The sequence below is a fragment of the Brachyhypopomus gauderio genome, chromosome 3 (genome assembly GCF_052324685.1).
Source record: "Brachyhypopomus gauderio isolate BG-103 chromosome 3, BGAUD_0.2, whole genome shotgun sequence".
Taxonomy (NCBI): domain Eukaryota; kingdom Metazoa; phylum Chordata; class Actinopteri; order Gymnotiformes; family Hypopomidae; genus Brachyhypopomus; species Brachyhypopomus gauderio.
This window is the reverse complement of record NC_135213.1, coordinates 36,241,824-36,253,051: the sequence shown is the minus strand read 5'-3', so window position 1 is coordinate 36,253,051 and position 11,228 is coordinate 36,241,824. Positions and strand designations below refer to the sequence as shown.

General features: G+C 46.8%; 2 protein-coding genes across 3 annotated transcripts in view; both read left to right on the top strand.

Moving 5' to 3' along the window:
- Positions 1-58: 58 nt before the first annotated feature.
- Positions 59-7,386, top strand: tia1l (cytotoxic granule-associated RNA binding protein 1, like). Of its 2 annotated transcripts, none has more exons than XM_076997965.1 (11): positions 59-290; positions 1,191-1,287; positions 1,397-1,495; positions 3,010-3,064; positions 3,175-3,262; positions 3,433-3,508; positions 3,843-3,951; positions 4,109-4,204; positions 4,534-4,618; positions 5,057-5,228; positions 5,371-7,386. In XM_076997965.1, the coding sequence occupies exons 1-11, from the start codon at positions 265-267 to the stop codon at positions 5,518-5,520; spliced, it is 1,053 nt and encodes a 350-aa protein (XP_076854080.1). In that variant the 5' UTR covers positions 59-264; the 3' UTR covers positions 5,521-7,386. The 2 variants fall into 2 exon arrangements, with proteins under 2 accessions (XP_076854080.1, XP_076854081.1); XM_076997966.1 differs by having other exon boundaries at positions 60-290; positions 5,057-5,192.
- A 647-nt stretch (positions 7,387-8,033) lies between these two features.
- The window catches only part of LOC143509838 (calcium-activated potassium channel subunit alpha-1-like), a 17,755-nt gene continuing 14,560 nt past the window's right edge, over positions 8,034-11,228 (top strand). The window contains exons 1-9 of the mRNA XM_076998636.1: positions 8,034-8,309; positions 8,616-8,708; positions 8,946-9,007; positions 9,524-9,614; positions 9,710-9,821; positions 10,213-10,288; positions 10,407-10,482; positions 10,652-10,813; positions 10,915-11,006. Coding sequence (XP_076854751.1) covers positions 8,091-8,309; positions 8,616-8,708; positions 8,946-9,007; positions 9,524-9,614; positions 9,710-9,821; positions 10,213-10,288; positions 10,407-10,482; positions 10,652-10,813; positions 10,915-11,006 — 983 coding nt within the window. The 5' untranslated portion in view covers positions 8,034-8,090. The remainder of the gene's footprint in view (positions 8,310-8,615; positions 8,709-8,945; positions 9,008-9,523; positions 9,615-9,709; positions 9,822-10,212; positions 10,289-10,406; positions 10,483-10,651; positions 10,814-10,914; positions 11,007-11,228) is intronic.

Sequence of the window (11,228 nt, the reverse complement as noted above, 5' to 3'; positions counted from 1 at the left end):
GTTTGGCCCCGCCGCATAACAGTCGCGCTCCGGACCAGCAGGCGGCGCTGCGGGCGACGTTCATTTCCGCTAGCGGTCAGGCAGCGAGAGAGCGAGAATACTGCAACGTCAGACGATGTTTCTGGAGTAACGTTAGAGGAAGTTATTCTAGTAATTTCTCTTTATCGGAAAAAGTTGCGATCTGAGGATTTAATTAACGTGTAGCCTCGAAAATATAACTTTTTTTTTTAAACCAAAGGTCTGAAGCCTTTTGACGGCAGGAAGATGGATGACGACCAACCCAAGACACTGTAAGTATATTGTGCTAGCTCGTTAGCACAAAAAAAGTGAACTAGCTAGCTTGCTAACTAGTTAGCTGTCCGGCTAAGCTAGTGAATTTGTTGGCAGCTGGCTAAGATTAGCTAGCCCTAGACACAAAAATAATAAAACACACTTGCTGTCAGCACGAGGAAAAAAGCAAACACGGGTTTAAGTGCGGCGACCGTTATCGTGAGCAGACCGACTCGCCTGAAAAAATCGAGTTTAAGTAGCTAACGACGGCTAACGGACGCGCTCGTGCGTGGCTAGCAGCGGCGCTAGCTCTGCTAGCCAGCTCGCGCGACGGTGCCGGAGCGCCAGTTTCCTTTATCTAGCGACGCTAGCTAGCTGGAACACTCGCTATCGCGTTAAATCGGCTCTTCCGGCCAGTTAAGGTCGCCTTATTTCCCACATATCGGGTCCGACGCGTGCCACGTCCAGTTATTTGGGTAAATCTGAGACGTGATTAGGGGATTTCGTTGTTTTTTTTTCTCCTTCTGTCAGTCGCGTAATTGTGCTAGCTGCACAGATCCGGTGTGAGCGGAACCGCTCGCTAAACGGGCGCTCGGAAACATTATATCGTGATCAGACCTCACCCGATTATAGGCTACAAAACACGACGCTAAAATACCAATTCTCTGCTCATAACCGGTTATGATTTCCTACAGATTCGCGGAATACGTCGCAATTCGAGACCCATGTGTGTCAGTGGAGTAACTTGGGCTGGCTAGGCGGTTAGCTGGGGTGAAAACGTGGCAGGAACCGAGCGGTTGTGATCGGTCTTGTGCTGTGGCTCACGGGTTCGGCGCTGTAACTTTTATTTTTGATGTGTTTCATGGCACGGGATGGGTTTGGAGCTCATGTCTCTCGCCGATCTCTCTCAATCTGCCCAGGTATGTGGGCAACCTCTCCAGGGAGGTCACGGAGGCCCTCATCCTGCAAGTGTTCACCCAGATCGGCCCCTGCAAGAGCTGTAAAATGATCATCGACGTGAGTAGGAGCGCCGGGTCCGGTGGAAGTGCCTCGTCCTCGGACGGTAACACGCTTTAGATGGAGGGAGACGTTTCACGCGTCGTGGCTCTTTCTCTTGCTTTTGCAGACGGCAGGAAACGACCCGTACTGCTTCGTGGAGTTCTACGAACACATGCACGCCGCCGCCGCCCTCGCTGCCATGAACGGGAGGAAAATATTAGGAAAGGTAAGACGGACCGAGAGAAGGAGAACGTGAGACCTTCTTTATCCCACAGCTAAATAAATGTAATTATCATTAACAAACCCCTTTTCCTTCCACAGGTAAGTCATGTGCCTCTAATTTTGTATTAAATGCCAAGTGTGTCTTTGCAGCATTTCACCTCATCAGTGCATGCTAGCTGCAAACACTCATCATTTAAACTCCGGCCACAAGTAGGGGACGCTCATCTCCATCATTCCTTCAGAACTGTGTCTGTAGCAAGCGGCTTATAATGTATTGCCTCACAAGCAGCTGTTTTTGCCCCTATTTTGGTAATGTTGCATCAAATCCGCCGTCACTGGAATACGTCCCGAAGGGAGAGTTTGGACCCGTTCCAATAGCTTTCTGTGATCCAGTTGTAATTTGCTGTGGTTGTTATCGGTAAAGACTTTGCAGTGGTGGAGGTTTTTCAGAGGATGCAGTGACGCTTTTTCATGGCGTCTTAAGAATGTTTGTGGTGGAGCTCGTCTTTGCCAAGACCCAGTGTGGTTTTGTAATGGAACAGCAGCTTGAGCGGAGCCTGTGCCTTGCCATACTGAATATTTTATCTTATTAAAAAAGTCTTTTATTATCATTTTAATGATGCAGATCTGCCTACTTGGAGTTCAGAAATTTGTAGAAAATCAACTGAAGGCAAGTCTCTACCCCATGCCTGGTCCAAGGTGTAGCAGCGGGCTGTGCTGGACGACACCGCAGAGACCCTGTGTCCGTCCGGGCCATGGGAGGGGGGGGCGTCAGGGCTACACTGTTGTCCTGGGCTCTGGGGCAGGACTCTGTCAGCCGGTGCATCCGTCGCATCAATCGCTCGTGTGCCTTCCCGCCACGTGTTCCTCCCGGTAGACTAACCGCCGTGAGGGCGAAGCCGTTTATTTGAAAGCTATTCGGTCGAGAGCTTCCCCACATAAACGTTGAGAGGAACTCGTGTCCTTTAGAGCCGAGGCGTCTTTTGAGGAGCTGTTGGGGCGCGCGTCATTACTGCCGTCTCACGGCTGCAGGGTTCAGTGCTCACACTGTCATCGCTCTGCATCAGTCTGTGCACCCACACCAGGCCGCCTTCTTCACAAACCCCTTGGCAGAAATATATTCAGTGCAAATATTTTATCCTCAACAGGTAATGAAGGACCATTTGAGGAGTAATACAAGTTGATAATGTCACTCTGTTGTAAGTCTCTATTTAGACCTTTTTACCCCGTAGCAATATTTAACACTTTTTTTTATTCATTGATTTTTATGATGGTTCATTTTTGATGCCTTGAGTGAACGCCCGGAATCTTTTTTTTTTTTTTTTCCTGATTTTGGGTTTTTTTGTTTTCCATTTCTCTTTTGTTGGGTTTTTGTTCTGGGTTTCGTTTTTTTCCCCGTCAGTTTCTACGTTTGGAGACTCCCGTTATTGTCACACTAAGTAAGTTGGAGGCTCTTTTTCTTTTGTGTGTGAATCTTCACTCTTTGTGGTTTTATTTTGTTTCTTGTGCTCCTCACAGGACATGAAGGTCAACTGGGCCTCCATGCCAAGCAGTCAGAAGAAGGACACTAGTAGTGAGTGCTTTCTTGCGTTCTCACGCAGTGTCCCCTCACCATGTTATATTTGCATGTAAAAAGACGCTTCTGCAGGAGTTTAAGTGCGTATGTTCTTATTCCCATATCAGATCACTTCCACGTCTTTGTTGGCGATCTGAGTCCAGAAATCTCCACAGATGATGTCAAAGCAGCTTTTGCTCCCTTTGGGAAAATATCGTGAGTGAGCTGTTCAATCTCAGTAGCTAATTGTAGTAATTGGCCGTGCGCCGCCTGAAACGTGTAGAAACGATCATTGATGAGATCATGGTGGGTTTCTACGTTATGCAGAGTTTTGATGTTGGGTGGCTTCCTTGCGTTTGTTGCTGATACTGTGTGTTGTGATGTAGTGATGCTCGTGTGGTGAAGGACCTGGCCACTGGGAAGTCCAAAGGATACGGCTTCATCTCCTTCATCAACAAATGGGTGAGGAGCAGCTTCATTATTGTGCTTCAGGATTCCCTCATATTTGAGCTGAGATTTGAGTTGAGAGTGAGTTGGATTAGTGCTGACGCATCCCACAAGCTGAAAGTGACACTCCTGCTGTAGTGCATAACAAACTCCACTATTGTAGCAATTTCTTGTACAAAGTTTTGTACAAGTATGTACAAATTGCTTTACAGAAATGTACAGGGGGATATGAATAAATGGAATAATACGACCAATCACTCGTTCTTTGTAAAAAAAAAAAAATAATCTGATTGAAATGATCTGATTTCATTGACATGACCACATCTGCCTCCTCTTCCCTGTCTGATAGGATGCAGAGAACGCCATTCAGCAGATGAACGGCCAATGGCTGGGAGGCAGGCAGATCCGAACCAACTGGGCCACCAGGAAGCCTCCCGCCCCAAAGTCCAACTACGAGAGTGAGTCCTCTTCAGGGTCGTTCCCCTGCAGATGCGAGCGGGTCTGGGTCCTGTGTGTGCGGAAGCGTTGAGGGTGCTGACGTGTGTGTGTGTGTGTGTGTGTGTGTGTGTGTGTGTGTGTGTGTGTGTGTGTGTGTGTGTGTGTGTGTGTGTGTAGGCGGCTCCAAGCACCTGTCCTACGAGGAGGTGCTCAGTCAGTCCAGCCTGAGTAACTGTACCGTGTACTGCGGTGGAGTCACCTCTGGACTCTCAGGTGAGCGCCATCCGCCCCGTGGTACATACTCTCCTCCAGTGTGCTGGAGTCTAAGAGCAACACGCACCATCGGTCTGGAGTCTAGTTTTAGGTGTGGGTGCTGTCTGGGGAGGATTTCATTTCTGCCAGTGATATTTTAAGGTAGCGCTAACTTCATTAACGCTGCATTGCACTGTTGGGTGTGTGCCTTTTGTTTCACATACCATCAAGTAAATTTTTTTGATCTGCAGTGCATGATGGGAACTGGAGTTTCAAAGGCCTGGCTGTGTCTCTTCCAGCATACTAGTGTGGAGGTTTGCCTGTCTGACTCACTGTTTCCTGTGCTTCAGATCAGCTGATGAGACAGACGTTCTCTCCCTTCGGCCAGATCATGGAGATCAGAGTTTTCCCGGATAAAGGATATTCCTTCGTGAGGTATGTTTAAACTGTTTAAAGACCCCTGTAAGACAGCTGTGCTGGCCTGATCCCACTACCTAGCAGATGTGGCTTAACTGCTGGTCTGTCTCTGTTTATTGCCACATACTGTGATTACGATACACTTATCCCTACATCAAACCACACTGGTGTGTTTGTGATGTGGTTAAATATTGATCTCGGATGTTCTGACCAAAAGTCACCTGCATTGGTTGAAGTGAAGGCACAGGTCACATCAGGGAGATCGGAGACTCGCTGTAGCCTGTGATTGGTCTTAAAAATAAGCGCTAAAGCCATCGCTACTGCAGATGTGCTCACGCCATTACCGAGAGCCATGCTTGTCTACGGGTTTGACCAATCAGTGTCTCAGAAGCGTGGTGATGCCGAGGGGGTTGTCGGGTGCGTCCGTGCTGGTCTGAGACCGTCCTCCGCCGGCAGGTTTGACTCTCACGAGGCCGCGGCTCACGCCATCGTGTCGGTGAACGGCACGTGTATCGAGGGCCACATGGTGAAGTGCTACTGGGGCAAAGAGACCGCTGACGTGAGGGCCATGCAGCAGATGCCCATGCCCCAGGTACTGGACCTGCCCACCCCAGCAGCCGCAGCTCGTGTATGTAGCGCATGAGCTCAGTGTGTGCATGGTTCTCAAAATTTCTGCCTAGTGTGTCTGTGTGTGCCTTGCTTTGTATGACCACTGAACTCTTCAGTGATGGTCAATCGGTTCACAGTCTTCCTCCTTTCTCCTGCTCCAGAGTAACCCAGGCTATGCTGCTCAGCACTATGGCCAGTGGGGTCAGTCTTACGGGAACGGGCAACATATGGGCCAGTACATGCCCAACGGCTGGCAGATGCCCACTTACGGAGTGTATGGCCAGGCTTGGAACCAGCAGGGCTATAAGTAAGTACAGGCATGGGCACCCCTTCGCCACCTCCTCAATGGATCCATCACACGTGCTCCACTAAGGCAAATGTCCAGCGGGATGTACCATTATGCCTGAGAGGAGGGGGTGTGAAAGGACTGCATTCAACCCAGTGTACAGTATATTCGGATCAATAACCTGCCCTCACCACCGATAATTTTTATTTTTCCCTCCACATCCCTCTCTTCCTGTTCTCTGGACAGCTTTTTAAGGCCAAGTTGTCAGTCTTTTTAAACGCAGATAGAAAATAGAACCTTGCACCTTTTTTTTTTTTTCTTCTTTTTTTTTTTTTTTGTTACTTTGTTTTTTTTTATTTTGGCAGTGAAATTAATTTTGGAACTTGAGGTAGTCTCATCCCCCCCCCACCAAGACTGTTTCAGTAGTCTTGCCCCCAAACAGACTGTTTTCTTGTAAAAAGCAATGTTTTCTTTTTATATGACGTTGGTTTGGTTGTTCCACTCTATCATTGAAACCATCATTTCTGTACTTGTTTTTTGATTTGTTTGTTGTTGGTTTGGGGGGGGGGGGGGGGGGGGGGAGTACTGCAGCACAGAATGGTGTGATGCTGTTTGTTCACGTCAGTAAGGGTTTTCAGAATCGACCTGGACCCCCTTCACATGCAGGAGCGTCAGGAGTGTTGTGTTTTCGTCCTGGTAGTTCGGTACACTCCTCCCAGAACGGAGGAGGCGTTCTCAGTGGCCTTCATACGTACTTGAAATTACCAGAACTGCATGTCAAGTCGCATTGGTTTTAATTTTTTTTTTCTCCAGCTTTTAACAAAATTTCTAAACACATTTCCCCCCTGCAAATGATTTTTTTATTAAAGATATCTGAGTGTAATCTTTCATTATGCGATGTATAGTACTTGTGTTAAATTCTGGTGTTCAAACGTTCTCTCTTTTTGTATTGTTAGTAAAATCATGTTTTCTGGGATTAAATTAGGCTATGACAACACAGAGTACTATAAGTTGTGTGTAAAGATATTTTTGTAATTCTGTTTAAAATGCGCTTTGTGAATGACTTTGTTGAAGCGTGTAAATCGGGGTTCGTGTACCATCTCGTGAGTTGTGTGGGCAGTCTGACCTTTGCCCTTTGTCCTTCACGTCTGGCAGACGTAGATTCATTTAAATGGCCAGTTTCAAATTTTTATTTTGTCCCCATGCATGTTTTTCCTTCAAAAACTAAACTTCTGTTTTACATGAGCAAGCTTGTCACTGTGGTGATTTTTACAAGCCAAAGACGAGGCCTGTCTGGACCTCTGGAGAGCTAGTCACCTGCGGCTCGGAGGGAACACCTGGTGGCGTTGGCACTGCATGAAGAAGGACGTTAACGGAGAAGCTCCTCCCGTTCTACTACAGCCACGAGCGCCATGAGGCCATAGAGAGGGAGCTGGAAGTGGCCAGAGCAGTGTGTGTGTGTGTGTGTGTGTGTGTGTGTGTGTGTGTGTGTGTGTGTGTGCGCGCGCGTCCTTCACTGTCCCCTGGGTCTGCTTCCACTTACCCCACACACTACTCCAATCTGCCCCCCTACCCACCCTTTCAACCCCAAAGCAACTCTTGTTCAGTTTCTTTGTACTTTTTCTTTAAAGAATAATAGTAATATTGAATTTTTTTTTTGACTTGCCACTCGAGTAATTTTGGACTAAGAAATGCTCTGTTTTCCATATTTTCAGTTTGTGTTTTGTAAAAAGCTGAAGAAATGTGTTCATTTTGATTTGAGTTTTTCTTCCTGCCTCATTCCATTTTTTTTAGACCTTGGGCTCCTTTTGTTTTTTTGACTCAATCTGTAAATAACTTGATAACCGTAACTGAGATAACCATTAAATACTGTTCCAGTATTCTGAGATGATGAGCTGTGTCTGTTTACTTTATTTCCCAATCCTACAGATATTTGTATCGGAACCCAAAACTGATAAATATAATTGCTAATAAAACTGGAAATGCCTGAAGTAATAAACAAAAAATGCAAAAAAAAAAAACAAGTATGGAATGCTGTAATTCCTAAATTGATTTTCATTTCTTTTGGCTGTCTCAACCCTTTAGTGTGTGTGTGTGTGTGTGTGTAAAAACTGTGTACATACACTCCCATCCTTTGGTCATGAACCTTTTTAAAATAATTTTAATTTTTTATTTTTACTCCAATTAAAGCAAATATAAGTGGGGAAAAAGTTTGATGTGCCACTTCTTACATGTGTAAACAAGCACATGTACAGCTGAGATTTGGCTCTGCTTGGTAAACTTTCTAATATAAACTAAGGACCTTCGGGACTTATTGGATGTGATGCATCATGCATGTGAAGTGTTCTGCACCCTTCCCGGCGTGTCTCAGCAGTATTCCAGAACATTATAATTTGATGATGTCACAGCAGTATTCCAGAACATTATAATTTGATGATGTCACGGAAATATCCCAGAACATTATATTTTGATGATGTCACAGCAATATTCCAGGACATTATAATTTGATTGTACGGCCCATTCTAAAACTGGACCGTCTCTGGTGTAGTCCCAAAACCGTTGTTATTTCTGTAGATGCAGTAGGAAGCCCTAGCCATGCTGGTGACGGCGGCAGGCGGCCCTGCCTCCCTCCGTCTGTCCGAGGCCTTCTGCCAGTACCGCGGCCAGCCGCTTGGATCCCTCTTCTTCTGCACCTCTCTCTTCCTATTTGTGGGAGGGTTTTTAATTCTGCTCGGGTGGAAGTGTGGGCGTCGAGCCCTGAGCCGCGTGTGTGTCCTCAGACACTCCTCCCCAGACACACCTACACAGCCACAGGTAGGTAGGGGAGGATTATGGCGCACCTTGTGTATGAGCGAGGGTCAGGCCTCTAAGACATCAGTGTTTTCTAACTGTGATCGGATACTACTGCTCTCCTAATGAAGCGCTAGTTGATTAGAACCGAAGTGGTCGGGACTAGCACAGAAATCACTCAACCAAACGGTTTGGGCTTTGTGCTATAGGTGGATGTGTGTCTGGGAAAGGGTGGTGGTAACTATAAACAAGTCAGTACATTCAGTAGGTTTGAGGCAGGATGTGTTGGATAAGAAAATTCATGCGTCCTCCACCAACGTGTGTTCTTAGGGTAACACAGATCCTGTGTTCAGCCTCCGGAGATCTTTGAGAATGTGGGCTATCTCCATTATTTCTGCACAGCACCTGCCTGGAAAGATTCTGGTCTGTAAACATATCAAACATGGCAACATTTCACCCCAGTACGACCATTTAAAAGTAAAAACTGCATCTCTACATGCCTGATTGCCTTAGTACTGAACCACTGACTACATGTGTGGCGTGTCTTGGTTCGACACTGGCTGGTGTGAGCGACAGACCACCTCTGTCAGCAGGATGCCGCTCTGAGTTTGTCCTTCAGCACAAGTGTTGTATTTTCAGTCTGTTTCCCCTTCCTGTCAGATGCTGCTCACGTTTGGCGCTAACGTGTGCTCCGTGGTGACGTACTTCGCCATGACCAGACAGTGAGTTTCTCTCTGTGTCTGTTTTCTTGCTCTGGTGATGCGCTCAGGTGTTCACCTCTCTCTCTCTCTCATATATATATATAATTTATTTTTTTTAATGTCAAAAATATAGACTGTAGGTGTCCAAATGTTTGACTGGTAGTGTAAATATCAAACTTTTGGTTCTGACTCATCTGTACATTATGCAGGGAAGCAGAAAGCGTGTTGGTACTGCAGCAGTGTGTGGCCATTAGGGCAAAGTTAAGGGCGTGATCATCAGACTTGGCCTTTCACTGACATCTCACAACTGTAGTACATTTAACATTCCCATAGTGTGATTTCTTCTTACACTGTTAAACTCCCCCGCTTGTTTAATTAATGAGTATGTGAAGTATGTAAACCTGGCTGTTCTGAAGCTGAACCTTGGGTTGAGCGTGCTCTGTGAGAGCAGTCCAAACAAGTACTGTACAACGAGCGGTCGGCTTTACAGAGCTTTAGAAGTGCTGCCGTCACTGACTCTCTGTCGCCCTCTACCAGGCCTGTCGAGCACTGCATGCAGGGCTACAGTCACGAGTTCCTGGTGGATGTGGGCTTCCATGTCTTCTACCTTCTCATCTTTGGCGTCAGGGTGAGAGGACACATTACGACTTTGAGAACAGCAACAGTTGTGTGCCTCCCTGATCGAGGGTTGACCGTTTTTTTTGCTGATGTGTCTCTAAATAGTTCCTAGCAGCCGAGGATGAGGTGTGCGCGTGGCTGGACCTGCGGTCGCTGATCGATGTCTTCACCATCCCTCCCTCCCTCTTTGGTCTGCTCACAGGCCGAGTGTGGCTCGGTTAGTGGGCGGGTGGGTGCATCAGTAGACAGGCACTAGTTCCTAATCCCCTTGAAATGTGTAAATGGTACATATAAATCTATGTAGAGCAGAGGGTACCATCAGGTGGGTCTGTTCTGCTTTGTACTATGTCTTCATGGAGGTGGTCACACATCATGGACCAGGCCTTCTGGTCCACGATGCTTAATGATCACAGTTCTGGCTCCAGCTCTGTAGTCTGAATAGGGATGAAATACAGTGTTTCCTTGGTTACTTGAGGGAATTTCAATGAACAGGTTACTGTGACAAATGAAAAGCGTAAGGTTTGTGTACTTTTTTCAGGCTTGTGCATGTGTGCACATTTGTGTGTGTGTGTGTGTGTGTGTGTGTGTGTGTGTGTGTGTGTGTGAAGGTTTAAGGTTCCTTAGAGCTCTTTACCTTCTGGAGCTTCCCATAGTTCTCCAGATCCTGAACATTCTCGAAAGCAAGTGAGACACAACACTGCACCCCCAACACGGGCTTTAATGATTAGAGCGAAACCCCTCAGCTAGGGTGAATGAACAGTTGTTACCTCTTATCTGCCCCCCCCACCCCCCCTCCTCTCAGCACCTCGGTGAAACTCTCCCGTCTGGTCGCTGTCCTGGTCGGGTCTCTACTCACTTCGGCTGGTATGGTCCACCTGGTGAGGCCTGTGGTCGCTCAGCCGATCTCTCTGTCACACAAATACATACACCATAATATGAACCAATACGGATCATCTTTAATTGTCTTACGCTGGTCTCATGAATCTTACTTATGCAACACATTGTGTGTGTGTGTGTGTGTGTGTGTGTGGGGATATGACTGTTCAGCTGGAGAATTCTGGGGACTTCTGGAGTCCCCCACACTTTCTTACCTACTTTGAATGTGTGTACTTCCTGGTGGTAACCATATCAACAGTTGGCTACGGTGATGTACAAATCAGTACAACCTTCGGACGCTTCTTCATCATCGTCTTCATCTCCACTGCATTGGTACAAACACACACACACACACACACACACTGACAGACAGAAGAATTGTTCTGGAGAGTTCTTGACAATCTCCCAAATATAATCTGCTGTTTTCCTTCCAGGGTATGTTTGCCAGCTATGTTCCTGAGGTGATCGAAATCATCGCTAACAGGAAGCGCTTTGAAGGCAGTTACAGAAACACTTCAGGAGTGACGTGAGATTCACACTCATGATGTCATGTGGAAACACAGACCTTCCTCACTTAGTAGCTGCCTTGATAACAAGCAGTAACTGGGCAGTACATCACTGACTCCAGCGCTCTGTGTGTGTGCGTGTGTGTGTGTGTGTGTGTGTGTTTGTGCATCGAGGACCAGCAAGCTCTGTTGAGAGAAGCGTGTTGGGGAAATACTTCTGTAGTTGTGTGTCAGAGATGATA

Coding starts and splice junctions, on each gene's coding strand:
- tia1l (XM_076997965.1), top strand. CDS start 265: ATGGATGACGACCAACCCAAGACACT. Junction 3,509..3,842: donor TCTCCTTCATCAACAAATGG/GTGAGGAGCAGC, acceptor CCTGTCTGATAG/GATGCAGAGAACGCCATTCA. Junction 5,229..5,370: donor CCCCAGCAGCCGCAGCTCGT/GTATGTAGCGCA, acceptor CTCCTGCTCCAG/AGTAACCCAGGCTATGCTGC.